The following is a 17,305-nucleotide window of genomic DNA, read 5'->3' as shown; positions in this document are numbered from 1 at the left end:
AAAGAACACCATCGAATTGCATCTAATACATCAAAGAAAAGAAAAGATCCAAGCCACCTGAGCCAGAACGTGCCCTACCTAGGTAGATGTTCCATTTTCGTCCCGATGCCGCGAAGAAGATTCCCATCAAATAAAAAGCCGGTCCGAGTGATGATTCCATAAACCTGATTGAGAGCGAAAAAGAGCTGATAAAGCAAGTAATTGAGGACTGGTAAAACGCCGTAGCCAGCATCGCAAAGAAAATGTTAGGCGACAAAGAAAATTACTCCTGTCGACTGCGCTTCGCACCATGGGGGTTCCACGATGCGTCACCAGCGCCAGCTCCCTGGTTATTGAAGAAGCCCTGGTTGAAAGCAGGGTTAGGACCTTGGAAACCTTGACCTGAAAAGCAAAAACATATCAGTACAGGATCATGTAAAGAGGGATACAGGTTCGGACGAAAAGGGATCGGACGAAAGGAGTGTAACAAGACGTAATGCTAGTTACTCACCTTGCATGCCCATGTTTCCACCCATACCCATCATAGGATTCATACCGCCAGCCATGGGGTTCATGCCCATCCCGCCCATCGGGTTCATCCCAGGCATTCCCATCATGTTCCCGCCCATGTTTCCTCCGCGGCCACCGCGCATACCACCAGGTCCGCCGCGCATGCCGCCACCCATCATGCCGCCGCGGTTGTTAAAGCCGTAATTCTGCATGCCGCCACCCATAGGACCACCCTGGAAGCCGCCCATCATGTTTCCGCCGGGAGGGGCAGCTCCTTGAAAGCCGCCCATCGGGTTAAAATTGTTCATGCCGCCTCGGTTGTTGAAATTTCCTCTGTTGTTGTAGCCACCACGGCCGCGGAAGCCGCCGCCGCCCATGTTGTTATTCATGCCAAAGTTCATGTTGTTGTTGGTGTTGCCGCCGGCGTTGAAGCCACCGCCAGGTCCCCGGTTGCCGTCTTTACGCATCGGGGCGTCCTTGGGAAGGGTTCGGAAGGGGTTACTGTGAGGGTTGGTGTAGTTGACCATGTACTTCCTGCCTGTTAGGCCGAATTCTTCGATCTTGTGCTTAACAGCTGTGGCAGCCTGGGGGGTGGTGAACTCCACGAAAGCTTGACTATGTTCACAGGGTCAGTGGATCAATTGCGATCGAAACGACATTACCCTTACCCTTTGCTCTTGCCGTTGACCTTGTGTTCGCTGAAAGTCACATCCTTAAGCTCAAGTTCGCAACCAGCATCGACTGCCCAGCCGCGAACATCATCGTCAGTTGTCCACCAGAAAAGGTCTGAGATGAGAAGAGCTGTTGTAGCAGCGTCGTCCATCGGGCGATCGTCGTATTCCTTGCGCTTTACGCCTTGCTGAGGAGTCGGGGCGCCTTGGTGGGGGGTGTTGTGTTGCGCCATGTCGTGATCTCCATTAGAGGAAGGAACTGGTTGGGGTTGAGGCTTCGTTTGTGTCGCACTTTCCGATGGCGCCTGAGGCGCAGGCTGGTTCTGAGGCACTGATTGAGGCTTCTGAGGCGCAGGCTCCGGAGCATCTAGTACAAGCTCTGAGTCGTCATGGTTCTGATCTCCCTGCTCATTGCCTCCATCCCCATAGATATCAATATCGAAGTTATCATCTTCCGTAGCCATTGTGAACTAGAAAGTCCGGGCGGACAGGCTCTGAGCAAGAATTTCGATTTTGGATAAAGCGAGGTTGGATAATACACAGGCCCTTCTCTTTCGTTTGCCTCTTGTTTCCGGATTTCAAGGAGAGTACATGTCTGTAGATACAGGCCGTCAATTAGCATGGAGAATGATTCCTATTCCAATGTTCGAGCGACATTCAGATATGAAGGTATCGCCTATCGCGCGGTCATCCCAAGGCGATGGCAGGAGGGCATAAAGGCAAATCGGCACGCAAGACACGCAAAAGCACAACCATACGTACAATCCGAAGCGATCAATGGTGTACCGAGTGTTAGCAGGCCCAGGTGAAGGGGCGCGTACAGAGATGCAGAGATGCTCTTTCGAGCTCGGAATACAGGCAAAGAGAGATTTGTCACAGCAGCGCGAGGCACAAATCGCTGTGGAACAGGGGAGAAAAAGAAGCAATCCAGGCAGAGTAAACTAGTCGGAACAAGAAGAAGGGGAGAGAAAGACGGCGCGACTTGAGCTTAGCTGCGTCTCGGAACCACGTTTCTCCGATGCGCCTCCGAAACCCCAGAAAGGCCATTTGTCCAGACGCTCTTATCCATCTCCCCTTCCTCCTTTCTCTCCTTTCCATTTTCACACTTCACCATGTCTGAGACTTTCCAAGAACTCGCTGATATCCCCAAGGACTTTGTCCGGGAGGGTACCCTCTTCATTCGCCGCTGCACCAAGCGTTCGTCGATCCCTCCGTGACAGTCATAATGCGCTGGAACTCGATCATGCTGACACAGTAAATAGCCGACAAGCGCGAGTTTATTAAGATCAGCCAGGCCGTCGGCATGGGCTTCTTGGTTATGGTATGTTTTCTTCCATTCGCGGGATCCTGACGATCGATCGCACCGACAGATTGACTAACTTGGAAACCAGGGCGCCATTGGATACTTCGTCAAGCTGAGTATGCGCTACTGATGGCTCACATCGCATTGTTGGAACATACCATTTCGAATCACGGCACTAACATTGCATCTCTACAGTCCACATCCCTGTCAACCAGGTTCTTGTCGGTGGCGCATAAACGTGTCGCCTTATCGATACTTTTAAAGAATCGGGCAACGCCGACCGAACAAATCGTTGCACGAGGAAGGAAGCGCCCATATACCCGAAAATGCGCATTTGATAACCATATATCCAATGGCGATGTCGTTGGATGGGCGTTGGCAAGGGGCGGATCTGAATATCTCGGTATCCAACTCGAGCAGTTCCATATTTTGTCTTGCCGGTGATTTTATCACTTTGGCACTTTGTTTTGGGATGCGATGAGAGAAGTGCCTCATCGCCACCCTTGAGATACCACATTCCATTGTTCCTGTACCAATAGGGGTTCTTACTATCTTGATTTAATCAATGGCCCTTTCAAATTATCTTGGTATTTACCAACACCAACACTGCAGCTTACGCAAACGCGGCTTATGTAAAACAAAACTGCGATTGTATTCGTGTCATGAATCATTATGCCTACAATTGAACGTGGACCTATATGCGGATATTCACCTTCCCAATTGCACGCAAATGAGCCCAGATGAATCTTTTGGAAAAGAAGACCAGACTTTTGTCTTCCAAGTCACCATTCAACATCTTCATCCTCTTCCTCGACAAATACCCGACGTACTGGCCGGCTACGCAGCGGTCGTCGGGTGCGGGCTGCTGGGGCATTCTCCTGGTAGTCGTTGAACTCGGGCACGTATCTAAGCCTGTCGTCGTAGCTTTTACCAATCGGTGGGTCACCTTCATCGTTTGAAGCACCATCATTCCAGGAATGCACAGTACATGTTCCAGTAGACAATCCCCATCCATTCCATGAGGTTGCTATGCGTATGTCAGTTCGTCTGATCAGATAGGCTCAGAGTGGGCGACGTTACCTGCTAATACTGGAGCATTCGGATGCCAGCTCGCGTCACGAACACAAGTTCTCCACAGCATCTCCCCACTCATCTCATATGCCGTCGCAAAGACATCCGGTTCCCGGGGACGCGAGTTGAGCGTCGCTTTACCCACATCAATCGTACCAGCCAACGTGGCATCCATATTATACACGTATACCTTCCCATCTTCACTGCCGGAGTAGACATAGCGAGAGTTTGTACTACCAGGTGGTGAGAAATGGCAGCGAATCAAGGTCTTGAGGACACTGTGGCCGCGGAAGGTGACCACTGAATAGTCATACGGATGCGGCTCATAGAAGTTATCAGGATACTTCTCGAAGCGGTAGTCAAAGCCAGTTGTGAAGCTGCTGGGGTCGATATTGTCAAAGTTGGCAGTCGTCATCATTTTTCGCAGATCCCAGAGCTTCATAGTCTGGTCCTTGCCATTGGAGAGAACGTATCGACCATCGCCTTTACTGTCAACGTAAGTCAGGCCTTCTGTGTGGCCCATGAAAACACCAGCTTCACGCCCGTCGCCCATTGACCGACGGTCCCAGACTCTTAGCGTTGAGTCATCGGATCCAGAGTAAAGCAGGTGAGGGGATGACTTGTCGCCGAAGCAGACAGCATTAACGTGATGCTGATGACGATCTCGCAGATTGAGGACTGGTTGCTTCGTTTCAATATCATACACAATCACAGAGTCCTCGGATGTGCCCGCGACGATCTCGCGCCCATCTCCAGAGAATCGTAAAGACCATATCTAGTTGAGTAGTTAGCTAATGACATTATATGCGCAGTATATGAACATACTCCGAAATGGGAGCTACCCCAGCTCTGACGTCGCCCCTGGTTGACTGAAAGAGCAAAATCTAATTGGCTCGGATCGGAATCATCCTCTGGATCTGTTGCAGCTAGGTAGACCTGGCTGCGTATTGAACTGTAGGCCAGGAAACGATTGTCGGGACTTAGCGTAGCGTCCGTGATAGTCCATTGACCGAGTGGGTAGCGGACAGTCTTATAATATTTCCATTCGTATGGATTCGATGTGTCGTACATCCGAACCTTGAAATCCTGCGCGCAACAGAAGAAAAAGTTGCCATCGTCGGAAAACTGGCCGGAATAACTGCGTGAATCATAATGAATTATTTTATCAGCCGCAGAGCTAGGTATCATTCTCTATATGGGATGTTTGGATCAGTCGTAGTTCATAGCGCTTCGGGGTGTATCCACAACCCACTTACCTGGGAGATCGCCTGGTCGGCCCTCCGCCGAACCCCGTATGCATCCACACCGAGTTCCCGCCACATCAAGTTTGTAGCAAATCCCATCTTGCGCTTCTTGAGTCGGTCGACATAGTGTTGATCGGTGCCGAAATGGCCCTCGCCCATCAGTTCGGTCCCCGCGTCACTAGGGACCTTGGGAAATTGAGAATCTCCTCTGGCTCGTCTTGCTCTTAGTCGGTGTCGGAATGTAGGCAGGTAGTAATCTGGATCGTCGTCGTCATCGTCTTCTTCTTCGTCTTCTTCCTCCTCCCCAGCCGGGTTGTGTAGCCATCCATTGTGCTGGAGAATATGCTGCAGGCCGCTTGATGCGAGTAATTCGAATAACCTGGACGCTGGAACTACAAGATGGTAAGCGAAGAGTCTCTAGGGAGTAAAGATATCCAAGCCTTTCAACTTACTACGAGCCTGGCCACCATTACCCTCCTCCTCCTCTTCTTCTTCGTCGTCTAGACCATCTGTAGTGAGCTCAATTTGGATATTGCCGATGCTGATGTGCGGATTGTCTACCGAGAGCCTTGTTAGAATCATCCGTTCAAAATAGCACCAATTAGCTCGCTGCAATCTCACCGTCCGAAACGCCGAGGCCCATATCCTCTTCCTCGGCATCCATCTCTTCCCAGCCGTCTTCGTCCTCCGTTCCTTCCAGCGCAGGGTGGTAATCCATGTCTACCTCGTCGTCTTCCTCCAGCCACTCGTGTGCCGGATGCCAGGCTGGTGTATCTCCGGCCGAGTCCCTTGACTCAGAGGGCGACCCTGGTGAGCTCATGATGTGGGTTGATGAGGAGAGGGCTTATCGATAGCGCGACCATAGATAAGTCACCGCTGCTTCCCGAGTTATGTCATCTTCACGCCTAACTCCCTTAAATCCGGAGAAACAGGATCTACAACTTCAGTTAATCATGAGCGGGTTTTTTTTTATTCTTTGAATTTACTGGGTATATACCCAATACAATTCCTAGCGGATCTCTTCACATCCACGTCTACGCGTGATTCTCACTTGACACTCGCTATTCTTGACAAAGAAGCCTTCTCGCACCTGTGTTTCGACAGGACACGCTCTCTGAATGTCAAATAACTTAAAGAGTGTTGCTAGGGTTTTCAGAATCTCCATCCATGCAAAGCTTATGAAGGATTAGCTACCAATTCAAATATTAGCGTATGGAGAAATAACTTACTTTCTTCCTATACAAGCTCGGGGCCCCAATGAGAACGGATAAAATGAATCCAGAGACTCAGAAGCACTACCATTCATCCACCGCGAAATTTCAAATTTGCCTGGCTCCTGGGATTGTGTTAGACCATAGGTCTTCCAGAGTAAAGGCTTTCTTACAGCAAAAATTGCAGAGTCATGATGAATACTCAAGGTAGGCACACTCACGAGGGTCTACTTCTTGGTGAGTACGTGTTGCATACAGACATGTCGGTATTACTTACTCCTTCATTAATGAACTTTCCTGCAATGATCTTTCCTCCAGCTGGTACTACCCGCTCTAGCCCTGTGGAGCTAGTAGGCTTAAGCCGCATTGTCTCTCGAACCACGGCATTAAGAACTGGAAGTTGATTCACGGTCTGGGAATCGGCGACCCAGTTATCTGACATGCGACCTGGATATGCAGTATCCAGTTCCAATTGGAGCTGCTTTTTTATATTGGGCAGGCGTGAGACGATATCCACAATATTTGTCATTGTCGTACTTGTGGTATCGCTGCCGCCAACAATGAAAGAGATGGACTCGGCAATGATCTCTTGCTCTGTTAGTGGCTTTTTTGTTTCTGGGTCCTTGGCTTTGAATAGAAAACTCAGTAGATCTTTTCGCGAGTCTTCCGAGTCTTTGCGTTGGTAATAGGCATGTTTGCCAATTGAAGCTAGCTTCGAGGTAGCCCGCAAGCCCTTGGGCCAGAAAGGATCGAAGAGGAAATACTTCATCATCGGTCTGATGAATTGTGGGAGATGGCCTAGGGCATTTAGAACCTCTCCTCTTGCATCGATGGTAGCAATGAGGTTAATATAGTCCTCTTCTTTGTCGAGGAATCCAAATGATTTTCCAAATGAATAGTCACCTGCATAGGGTCAACCAACATACATTATGACTGTTTAGCGTACTGTCACTTACTTATGACATCGAACGCCAAGTAATTTGCTATTACCAGTAAGCATTCAAACTTCTTTGAGTTCGCTTCTTCAACTCACAATACACATTAAAATCAATTTGAGCCTGGTCAGAGACCGCTGTTTGACGATTCAGACAAGCCATGAACTTCCCAATTGTCCTCGTCATATACGGCTCATACTCATGCAAATTCTTCGCAGAGAAGGCTGGGCTCAAATACTTCTTCTTGCGTTGGTGGATACGTTGATCTCTGGTATTGAATAGAACTGGTTCAACCTGGTGAAAGGGTAAATTGTCGCTACAGGTCAGCTTGATAAGTTCAATTAGCAAGGACCGACTTATCTTCATAGAAGGGACCCTTGGCGAAACCAGAATTATGTCCATATATTGTCTCCAAAGCTTCACGGGTTGATATCGAGACGTGGTTTGGCGCAATGCGGACAAACTTTCCATGCTTCTTGTGTTGTTTCAGAACAGACTCAGAGCGCTTTGCAAATCGGCATTGAAGCACGATCCATAGCGACGAAAACTTTCCTAGAAGAGGACCGGGAATGTGGGATAATGGACCCAGCAGCGAAATATAAAGCCCATGGCATATGATCTGGCTCGGATGACAGTTTAGAATATTGGGCACGTTGCTTCAAGAACCTTTATCTAGCTCACCAAAATGAAAAGCACGGATAGACAGATCCCCGGGGATATATTTTCCAAGATTCCTGTAAGAGTCAACATTTGAGCTTAAGAGGTCACTATATGACGCAGTGTTATCAGCTAATATGTCTGTACATGAATTGCTATTTATCAACTTCTGCCGGGGATACGTCGGGGAGTGTGCGTAGTTCACTCCGCAAGGTGTGATTTGATCCCCGCACGCCACATTGGGATGGAATACGCGGGGAAGCCAAGCTTTGTGGAACAATATACTTCAGTACTTTAGCTCACGTGTCATTCATGCTAATCAGAGCGGAGAGCCCTGTGTCACATTGGCAAATACTTGTTTTATCCTCACTTCGGGGACAGGTCGGCTCCGCAGGTCGGCTTCGCTCAACTCTTTACTAGATACTTTGCTCTTTCAACGATTGAAGAACCATAATTGAGGACTATTTTACCTGTTACTAAGTGAAGAAATATCATATGATACGAGATAAACACAATGCTAATCAGAGCGGAGAATCCTGTGTCACATTGGCAAATACTTGTTTTATCCTCACTTCGGGGACAGGTCGGCTCCGCAGGTCGGCTTCGCTCAACTCTTTACTAGATACTTTGCTCTTTCAGCGATTGAAGAACCATAATTGAGGACTATTTTACCTGTTACTAAGTGAAGAAATATCATATGATACGAGATAAACACAATGCTAATCAGAGCGGAGAGCCCTGTGTCACATTGGCAAATACTTGTTTTATCCTCACTTCGGGGACAGGTCGGCTCCGCAGGTCGGCTTCGCTCAACTCTTTACTAGATACTTTGCTCTTTCAACGATTGAAGAACCATAATTGAGGACTATTTTACCTGTTACTAAGTGAAGAAATATCATATGATACGAGATAAACACAATGCTAATCAGAGCGGAGAATCCTGTGTCACATTGGCAAATACTTGTTTTATCCTCACTTCGGGGACAGGTCGGCTCCGCAGGTCGGCTTCGCTCAACTCTTTACTAGATACTTTGCTCTTTCAACGATTGAAGAACCATAATTGAGGACTATTTTACCTGTTACTAAGTGAAGAAATATCATATGATACGAGATAAACACAATGCTAATCAGAGCGGAGAATCCTGTGTCACATTGGCAAATACTTGTTTTATCCTCACTTCGGGGACAGGTCGGCTCCGCAGGTCGGCTTCGCTCAACTCTTTACTAGATACTTTGCTCTTTCATCGATTGAAGAACCATAATTGAGGACTATTTTACCTGTTACTAAGTGAAGAAATATCATATGATACGAGATAAACAGAAAGGGTTTGCGATGAAGAACTTTTGCTTGTTCATTACTTCGAGTTGCCAAAGCTCACTGTGTATAATCAAGACGACGAAAGAAGGTTAATACATTACCACTAGTTTTTCAAAGGCTTACTTCTGGTTTCCAGCTTCGTGTGTGGATTACAAGCGCAGTTCTATTGATCAAGTCATCGAGTTTCACAATCTTGCTTTCCTTAAGACTAAAGCAAAGTCACCGAACCAAGTCTTCGTTGTTCCTTATCCCACCTTTCGGGCGCCCTTGAGCCAAATACAAAGATTTTGACAGTGATCGAGTTTCCGTGAAGAAGAGGTGTAAGGGCATCGTATGAGTCTTCAAGTCCATCATCCAGCAAGCCAGCAACGACTTTCCTCTGTCAAGACATTCGACTTCAACTTCAGGGTCAGCCCGATCGTGGCGCATGGCTCAGGGTCAATCGCGTGGCGTCTTATTACCGTAAACAATGAAACACAGCTCACATATGCCTCAGCCGCCGCAATGAATATCCTTTCTTTTCATAGATACCTACTATTCAAGCAAAAATTTTATACATGTTTGTGCGGTATGGGCTTCGGTCGTCTCTGAAACAGATCAGGCTGCATCATGCTTTCAAGTGACGGACAAAGCTAACACCATATTTCCAAAGTATCTTGGGTTGAGTTTTGGGTTGAGTTTGCGATTCGAAATATGGACAAATTTGCAGCTTCAAACTAAACAGGAATTTGTAGAGTTCATGGAGTATAAATGGCAGAACACCGGCGATAAGTCCCAGAGCGCGGATCAAATATTTTCCCGCATCGTCGTCACTGATAGCCAGATGATTCTCCGTCTTGGATCCCCGCTTCCTCATTAGCACGACGTGACGACTCTCCAAAAGACTGTGCGAGACTGCGACTGAGGCCTCACTTGTCCCCTCCGTCCGGTCAAATCCTAACTTCGGCCTCGTCTGCACCATCCCCTCTCAGCCCAACCCACCCCCTCAACCCCACCATGCAGTCCGTCCCCGAGTCGCGCCAACAGACCTTTGAGGAGATCTACGGGCCACCGGAGAATTTCCTCGAGATCGAAGTAAGTCACCGCTCTCCTATATATTTCCACGGCCATGTGTGGCGCCATTCCTAAGTGTCTCGTGCCCACCCCCCTCACCGAAAGCTATACCCGCAATTTCCCCCCAAAATTAACGGCTAATAACCCGACCCACCAGGTGCGCAACCCGCAAACGCATGGCACGTCGCGAAACATGTACACTTCATATGAGATCGTGTGCCGCACCAACATCCCCGCCTTCAAGCTGAAGCACTCGGTCGTGCGGCGCCGATACTCGGACTTTGAGTACTTCCGCGACATCCTGGAGCGTGAGAGCACACGCGTTACTATCCCGCCGTTGCCGGGCAAGGTGTTCACCAACAGGTTCAGCGACGACGTCATTGAGCACCGACGCGAGGGGCTTCAGCGGTTCCTGCAGATTGTGGCGGGGCACCCGCTGCTGCAGACGGGGAGCAAGGTGCTGGCTAGTTTTATACAAGGTGAGTTTCCCTTCCATCGGATCCTTGGACTATTTGAATTCCTTGAGTGATATGCTAATTGATGATTGTAGACCCGAATTGGGACCGCAATTCGTGGTAGAGTGATTTCCATCCAGGGTCTTTTCTTTCTTTTTTTCTGTTCTCTTAACATCCACCCTAGCAACTTTGAGCGTGGCTTCTTTGTTTTCAAATCCTGTCCTAGTCCCTTTAAAGCCTTGCTGTTCTTTGACTACCCTCAGAGGCTTTTCTTTTGGCCATGGCATTTTCCAATAACTTTGTCTACCTGAAAAGCAAAATGTGAGCCAATAAACACTTGTATGAGATGTGATCGTCCTTTCCGTCGAGATTTTTGTAATTTTGTTTGGTTCGACTTTCTCTTGTCTCTATCTCGGGACTCTTTCAAGGTTGTGTGACATGATTTTATCCGGTGGGATTGGAAATATTAGAAGCACGGGACTAGCCTTGAACTTTCCAGTTCAAGTTGACGGGACATTTACCGTGGTACTTTGTATCTGTGGAAATCAACTCACCCAGGTCCACGGTGTGGATCCCTTCTGTACATCTCTCATGAGCGCTTCTCTAATATAGGGCTATATTCAGGAACTGAGTACCAAGGTCCCTATATAAGAAAAAATTCATTCAAAACCTTTTAAACAGAGCCATCGTGTACTGCGGGATATCAAATGACAATCAAAAACACCCGAAATGCAAACCCGAAAGTTAAATCAAATGTCCAAACGGACCAAAGAGGCAAACAACTGACAAGAAAACAGAAACAACCTTTGCTTTTCTCTGCGGCCCTTCAGCCTAGGTCATCCCAGACCATTGGAGCAAGCGTGTTATCCTCCCACGGCGAGGACGGCCCTGCATTATTGTCATCCAAAGGAAAAGACAGCAAACCTGACACTGCAGGCATATTGGAAACAGATGGCTCAAAGAATCCCTGAGGAGGGGGAAGGAGTGCGGGATCACCTGGACCAGGGTTGTTGTGGGGTACGCCAGATGAATTGCGGCTATGCGTGGGACGAGGCGCCATAGAAGGTACTTTCGTCGGTGTGGATTCGCCGCTGGGAAGGCGATCACGAGGCGCCGGTCCAGGCGTACCGGTCGGCGGGCCCTGCCTTAGTGGAAGTGAGTTCCCGCTGACAGAACCCCCGTCACGATAAGCGTGGGGAAACTTGGTGCGAAACCGGTCACGAAGATCGGTCGCTCTGCGATGACCTAGATTGAGACGCTTGTCTTGTTGGATAAGTGTCCACTGGAACCCATGTACGGCATAGCCTTTCAGAAGGGCTTCGTCTTCGGCAGTAGTGAAAGGACGGCGGGAACGTCGCTTCGACTTTGTTGTGACGTGTGCTTCTGGCAAACCGAGAGATTCCAATGTCGTTTGGGACGTTTCCGAGTGAGGTGTGCTCTGTGTCGAAGAGGGCATAGACTGGCTACCTACGGTCCCGGGATCCGTGTCTGGGGTCACTGAAGACAGGCTGCTCGAGGCGGAGGCCTTAAGCGAGCTGTTGGCAGAGCTCCCCGTCGCAGAGCTTGGCTCCGACCCCATATGCGCAAGGTTTGGCGGTGGCGGAATATGAATCTTTCCCGGTGCCTTGCCAAGGGAATCACTGGAGCCTTGGGCGTGGGCTTTGAGAAGGGTATTGGCGAGATTGTCACGCAATTGCTTGGTCGCTTCATTCGGATCGGACGCACGATACGCCCAGGGGCAGCAGACTCGGAATCTATCTTTCAAGTTGGAAGCAGTTCTTTTGTTGAACTTGAGTTCGGGCTGTGCCAGAATAGTTGTCCAATTGCCAATGCCACACTTGACGACTCCTCGAAGCAAATCAGTCGTCTCTTCCTCAGTCCACTTCCGCAAATTCTTGCGGGATCGGCCGCGGGTTTTAGGGGATAAAGGCGCATCGCCATCGGTGGGCGTTGGGGTCTTGTCATCCTGGATAATTTCTTTCTCGCGGATTCCCTTTACAGAAATGTGTTCAATGTCCGGCAGAGTAGGTCGTTCTGTATCTTCTTGGTCATGTGTGTCGTCATCGTCATTATCATCAAGAGTAGTACCGAGGAGTTCTTCAATCCGGGCTTCACGCCTCTCTGTCGGCTGGCCTTCATGTATCGGACCATTTGCAGAGACTAAGCTACCGGGCTCAACGGCAGCATCTCCTCTGGATGGTTTTGTCAGAAGTTGAGGGATGGACCCAGCTTCGATGGGGGGAGAAGGGCAGCATTGGGCGGCGGCTCGTTCAAGCCATTCAGGATAGCAAACGGGCCAAATGGTGGAGGGCGTTGCTCTTTCTGGGCTTGAGGGATAGGAAGCTGCAGGTGTTCGCTAAAAGATTCGGGCTGAAGGTCTAAGCGCCGCCGCTTTCGCTGTCCATGAAGTGCGTCATCGTCAAAGGAAGATGCAAATGGGAAGCGTTCCAGCGCGCGAAGATTTACAAATGCGGGGAGAATTGGTCGTGGCGGTAATTCCACGTTCGAATGGGGGTCTGCAGGTTCGGCGTTCTTAGTTCGCGCGGCATTGAGGAATTCGGTGACCGTTGGAAGGCCCGCCTTGGGATTGGCAGGAATATTTCCACCATTCGATGGACCCTTAGATATATTATTCGATTCCCGTGTTCCGCTGGCTCTTGGCTCCAATGGCGAAGGGGCGCGGAGGGTGCGAGATGAAACCGGCTCACGTAGAGGCGCGATACGTAGAGGGAGCTGGGGAAGTTCGCGGTGTGGGGATTCATCCAGGGGCCGTAAAGACCCGTTGGAATCCATCCTCTGGGCATCTGCAGTCACCGGCGGACTGCAAGGGTTGTGCAAGATATTTGATTCATTGGGCCGTTCATGATGGCTGCCCTCGACCTGGTTTGAAGAAGTGACGAAGCTTTGATAACGATAACGTTTTCGACGGGCGGTGAGTGGATCCATTGCGCCTACGTCAGCCCTCGCTCGGGGTTAAAGATCCACTTTCGAATGCTATTTCGTGCTCTCAGTGACCCTGTGAGCTCCGCCTGGGCCTGTAATATTTCCCTTTTCACCACTAGTCCCCCTTGTACCCTGAGCGAAGTGAGTCTTGCTACCAACCCGGCCCTCGAAGCTTCTAGGGTGCTCAGCGGCAGCAGCGGCAGCACTAACTTTACGCAGAATCAGCATGCCTACGATCTTCCCAACATGGCCACACCTCGTCTTCGGTGTGCTTGAGCCTCTTTCACTGTAGGTTTTAACCGCTAAATCTCCAATCATATCAGCTACTCACTATCTTGTATAGTGTCCTTGGGGCCCTCGCCCCGCTGTACGACCTGAACGGATTCATCGCCGGCCAAACTCCGCACGTCGAGGCTCCGATCACCCACCCTAGCAGTATCGCACTGGCCTACCAACTCGGAAATGTATACTTCTTGCTGTCGTTAGTGGGGGTTGGGGTATTGCACACGAGCACCGAGCCCAAAGTGCTTCGCAACTACCTGATTGGGCTGGCCATTGCCGACGTCGGGCATGTTTACGCCACGTACTTGGCCATGGGCTGGGGAGCATTTGCTAATATCGGGGCATGGAACGCGCTGACGTGGGGAAACATCGGAGCGACCGGATTCCTGTTCATCAACCGTCTGTTATATCTATGTGGCGCATTCGGGACTGCGAAGGCGCCTAAGGCGTTAGCGAAGAAGGAGTAAAACATGCAGGGGAAAGAAACGGTTGGTCTAAATGTGTTGTGAAAATCAGAAATTCTTATTATGCTTCCTGGAAGCTCAACCAACCAAATAAAGCTGGTGGCTTGGGCGCACTGGATCGACTCTGATTTGCAAGAATGTAAACAAACCCGGAGCTAACCAACGGCTGAATGCAATTCCTTGAAGGTGTGGGAGTTCTTCGTAACTCGGTTCAGACCCCTCTTTGGGGACTGTCACCGGACGACTAATCACGATTATGTCGCAATATCTTAACATGGTGTAGTATACCCCTCCATGAATAGCCACGGCAAAACACCGTGCCCGTATAGATTTCGTATTGAACAAAAAAACACAAAAAAAAAGCGACGCCAGACGCCCAGCGCTGCAAGATGCTAGCAATGGGTATAGGGTAGAGATATACGATCCCTAGAAACAGAGGCAATCTAATGAGGGACCTTTGAACGCAGATCGACTAATCTCAAACAGCGCACTACTGCGACCTCCCCGTTCAAGAAAAAAAAAAAAAAGAAAACTTTCGAAACGATCACCGCTGCCGGATGGCATAATCACCTGCAGCCACGGACGCCACGGGCCATTCTCACTTCGTTTTGCTCACCGAAATCGGCGAGGAGCTTGAATTGGTTGTCGATCATCATCCTTTGGACATGTACTCGTTCTGCAGATATTGGATGAGCGGCTGGAGGACGCCTTCGCCATTTTGATGATGGTCTCGAAGATGTGGCAGTAGGAATGGGATGCCCGGGTACTCGCGGTAGTGTTGGCGGTAGGCAGCATAGTTCTGAGTCGAAATGGTGAGAAATGTTGTTTCGGGTGGGAGGATAGGATCGAGAACGACCCCTCCTCCTACAGTGCTGTTCAGGCCGCGGGATTGCGCCGTAGAAATTCTGTAGCGGTGCATTCCATGCAAGATTGCCGTTAGAGAATGGTAATTACACTTATTGAAGAGGATCTGCAGGCTCCACCGGTTAGAGATTAATGTGCTCAAATTGCAGACCGCTTGAAACTGACCTGTGCACATTCGCGCAAATACGGGATCATAATATCCGGAAGTGAGGAACAGCATTCCCAGACGGAAACACTGAGAGAATGCCAGTTGCCTAGTAGTCTCTTGACCACAACGTCATCTGCCACGATACTCTGCCGCGACAAGCTGGAAAAGTCTATCTCGTCGGTGCCTGTCAGGGTACGGGCAAGATCCATGGGTGATGTCGAATTAAAGCAGTCTTCTAAGAAAAGGATCTCCGTGTTGAAGGGCGCATGCCAGTTGATTTTGGACGTGTGGATGTACTGCTTTCGGAATCGGATAGCCAAAACACTGAAGATCCTCAGGATCATCGTCAAACTGGGCGGTTGATCTTTGAAAAGGCGCTGGATTGGACCGGCAATAAATTCGAATCCTGGATTTGTAGATTGTGGCATGTCGAGTGTTACTTCTGGTTGAACAGTGGCCATACACTGCACTAGGGCTCGATGGGCGAATGGGCTTCGATTTCGCAATAGCTAGTTATAGAAGGATTAGAGCGATTCCCCGAGCCGAAACAAGGTCAATCTTACCTTTTCCACGTCGATGTAAAGAGGGATCTCTTCAGGGTAAGTCTGCAGATGATCCAAGAGATGAATGTAGAGATGGGTGTGCTGGAGCAGAAACCACTCGACCGAGACGGCGTTGTATCCAAGAGAGGCACGCACGATTTCCTCAAATTCAATTCTGCTAAATTGGAATTGGCTCTCAGCCTCGATTGCCGCAGCGATCGATCGGGCATCAAGAGAATGTTCTGGGGGCAGAGGGAACCAGCCCCATGGAATCGGTTGAAAAGGCGGAATACTCGAGCGTCGTAAGATCTCTTCTACCCTCTGCATGTGGGAGAGATTCGCAAGTACTTGGTGTTCATAAGGCTCCGATAGCGCAACAAGAAACGTATCAATTGCGTCCGCGTTGCGACTCAGCAATGAGCTACGTGCGTAGTTCTCGTCGCGAAAGAGTCCATAACGAATAACCTGACGGATCTCAGGTACTTTGAATGCCCACAGCACAGTCGTAGCCTCATCCTCCCACCAGCGATAAGTCGGGGCGAAGCGAGGAAACTCCGCGCTAGGATGAAATAGAGACTGGTATGACAGAATCGGTTCTGGCGAGGGTCGTCCAGGCAGGTTTTGCAACATCTCGGCTAGCGGGGTCTTATTCCCGTTATACCCTCTCTTCTCCAGGTCGAACTTCGACTCAGTGCCGATGGATTGCATTTATGCGATGCGAATGCGACACTTACCTCATCACTCTGAAACCCGGTAGCCAACACATTGGGCAAGGTGCCAGTCGAGCCTCATGTGACGTCGCGAAGAGGTAGCAAGAAATAACAAGAAGAAAAGAATGAATTATAGGTCGGCGCTGTTCTAGACGCGGTGGCTTGTAAATAACCAAAACGTAAACGAAACAATGCAAGAATAAGGATAAGCAGGGGAAAGGAATAACAAGGGTCTCCAGATTATTCGGAAGGGGCGAAGCGATTGATTTTAAGCGTTGTCCTTACCGTTCCGCCACGTTCGACACATCACGAGGGGGGAAAGTTGGATGGGACTAAAAAAACGGGGGGGGGGGGGGAAATCTTAGTTTCCAGGCTACTGGGAGACCCGACGGCCAGGAAAGGTCGGGAAAAAGGGGGCAATTATTGACCTCCTACACGTACGCGCCTGGAACTGGCCCCAGATCGGCTGGGAGGTCTCCACCGTAAGGAATGGTCTGATGTATGTGTGCTCTGCTGCTCTATGCTACTACTGTATAAACTGCTAGTTTCCGAATCGAGAAATCGGGTTCCTGTCTCGATATCCGCTTTCTCGATTCCCGTCTTACAGTCCATGCCGAACACCCGTTGGGGCGGCTTGGTTCTCAATATGACGGCCTTTTCTTGCGTCTCTGCAGAAGCGCTACCTGGTCCATGGGTCAATCGTTGGGAAGCGGTCAACCCCCAGGACCTTCTGGAACAATTCTAATCGGGTATCCGATGCTACACAATCGACGGTCAGGCCGGAAACCTAGTATGTGGCCAGGCATGCGACGTGTGATTCAAGGAACTATGCATCAACCATCTTTTCCTATCTAGGGGGGTGTTATTGGGATTCATTTCACTCTTCCAATCGTGATTCATTAATCTCTGCCAATGATTTCATATGCAGAGCCCGTGGGGACGCTA

At 49.6% G+C, this 17,305-nt stretch overlaps 8 protein-coding genes across 8 annotated transcripts; 3 read left to right on the top strand and 5 right to left on the bottom strand.

Moving 5' to 3' along the window:
- Positions 1–262: 262 nt before the first annotated feature.
- N7443_007832 (RNA-binding protein) lies at positions 263–1,624 on the bottom strand (the record flags this gene model as incomplete). Its single annotated transcript, XM_056887888.1, has 3 exons — positions 263–381; positions 491–1,104; positions 1,158–1,624. The coding sequence occupies 3 exons, from the start codon at positions 1,622–1,624 to the stop codon at positions 263–265; spliced, it is 1,200 nt and encodes a 399-aa protein (XP_056739579.1).
- Positions 1,625–2,272: 648 nt separating this feature from the next.
- N7443_007831 (translocon subunit SSS1) lies at positions 2,273–2,699 on the top strand (the record flags this gene model as incomplete). Its single annotated transcript, XM_056887887.1, has 4 exons — positions 2,273–2,357; positions 2,423–2,481; positions 2,552–2,579; positions 2,659–2,699. The coding sequence occupies 4 exons, from the start codon at positions 2,273–2,275 to the stop codon at positions 2,697–2,699; spliced, it is 213 nt and encodes a 70-aa protein (XP_056739578.1).
- Positions 2,700–3,245: 546 nt separating this feature from the next.
- On the bottom strand, positions 3,246–5,598 carry N7443_007830 (WD40 repeat domain-containing protein; the record flags this gene model as incomplete). Its single annotated transcript, XM_056887886.1, has 6 exons — positions 3,246–3,490; positions 3,544–4,309; positions 4,360–4,725; positions 4,791–5,170; positions 5,231–5,335; positions 5,400–5,598. 6 exons carry the CDS (start codon positions 5,596–5,598, stop codon positions 3,246–3,248), a joined length of 2,061 nt encoding a protein of 686 aa, XP_056739577.1.
- Positions 5,599–5,787: 189 nt separating this feature from the next.
- N7443_007829 (cytochrome P450) lies at positions 5,788–7,674 on the bottom strand (the record flags this gene model as incomplete). The annotated part of the gene is made up of 8 exons (XM_056887885.1): positions 5,788–5,953; positions 6,008–6,114; positions 6,163–6,216; positions 6,267–6,892; positions 6,946–6,972; positions 7,023–7,218; positions 7,277–7,543; positions 7,606–7,674. 8 exons carry the CDS (start codon positions 7,672–7,674, stop codon positions 5,788–5,790), a joined length of 1,512 nt encoding a protein of 503 aa, XP_056739576.1.
- A 2,221-nt stretch (positions 7,675–9,895) lies between these two features.
- Positions 9,896–10,531, top strand: N7443_007828 (sorting nexin-3; the record flags this gene model as incomplete). The annotated part of the gene is made up of 3 exons (XM_056887884.1): positions 9,896–9,973; positions 10,110–10,431; positions 10,503–10,531. The coding sequence occupies 3 exons, from the start codon at positions 9,896–9,898 to the stop codon at positions 10,529–10,531; spliced, it is 429 nt and encodes a 142-aa protein (XP_056739575.1).
- A 702-nt stretch (positions 10,532–11,233) lies between these two features.
- N7443_007827 (telomere repeat binding factor family protein) lies at positions 11,234–13,353 on the bottom strand (the record flags this gene model as incomplete). The annotated part of the gene is made up of 2 exons (XM_056887883.1): positions 11,234–12,597; positions 12,633–13,353. The coding sequence occupies 2 exons, from the start codon at positions 13,351–13,353 to the stop codon at positions 11,234–11,236; spliced, it is 2,085 nt and encodes a 694-aa protein (XP_056739574.1).
- Positions 13,354–13,576: 223 nt separating this feature from the next.
- N7443_007826 (uncharacterized protein) lies at positions 13,577–14,099 on the top strand (the record flags this gene model as incomplete). The annotated part of the gene is made up of 2 exons (XM_056887882.1): positions 13,577–13,638; positions 13,694–14,099. 2 exons carry the CDS (start codon positions 13,577–13,579, stop codon positions 14,097–14,099), a joined length of 468 nt encoding a protein of 155 aa, XP_056739573.1.
- Positions 14,100–14,748: 649 nt separating this feature from the next.
- N7443_007825 (GTP-binding protein RHO3) lies at positions 14,749–16,358 on the bottom strand (the record flags this gene model as incomplete). Its single annotated transcript, XM_056887881.1, has 3 exons — positions 14,749–15,066; positions 15,126–15,617; positions 15,672–16,358. The coding sequence occupies 3 exons, from the start codon at positions 16,356–16,358 to the stop codon at positions 14,749–14,751; spliced, it is 1,497 nt and encodes a 498-aa protein (XP_056739572.1).
- Between the last annotated feature and the right edge of the window lie 947 nt (positions 16,359–17,305).

The sequence above is a fragment of the Penicillium atrosanguineum genome (assembly GCF_028827265.1).
Source record: "Penicillium atrosanguineum strain IBT 20685 chromosome Unknown utg000006l_segment0_segment0, whole genome shotgun sequence".
In the NCBI taxonomy this organism is placed as follows: Eukaryota; Fungi; Ascomycota; class Eurotiomycetes; order Eurotiales; family Aspergillaceae; genus Penicillium; species Penicillium atrosanguineum.
Note: the sequence above shows the minus strand (reverse complement) of the source record. Positions and strands in the feature narration are given on the sequence as shown.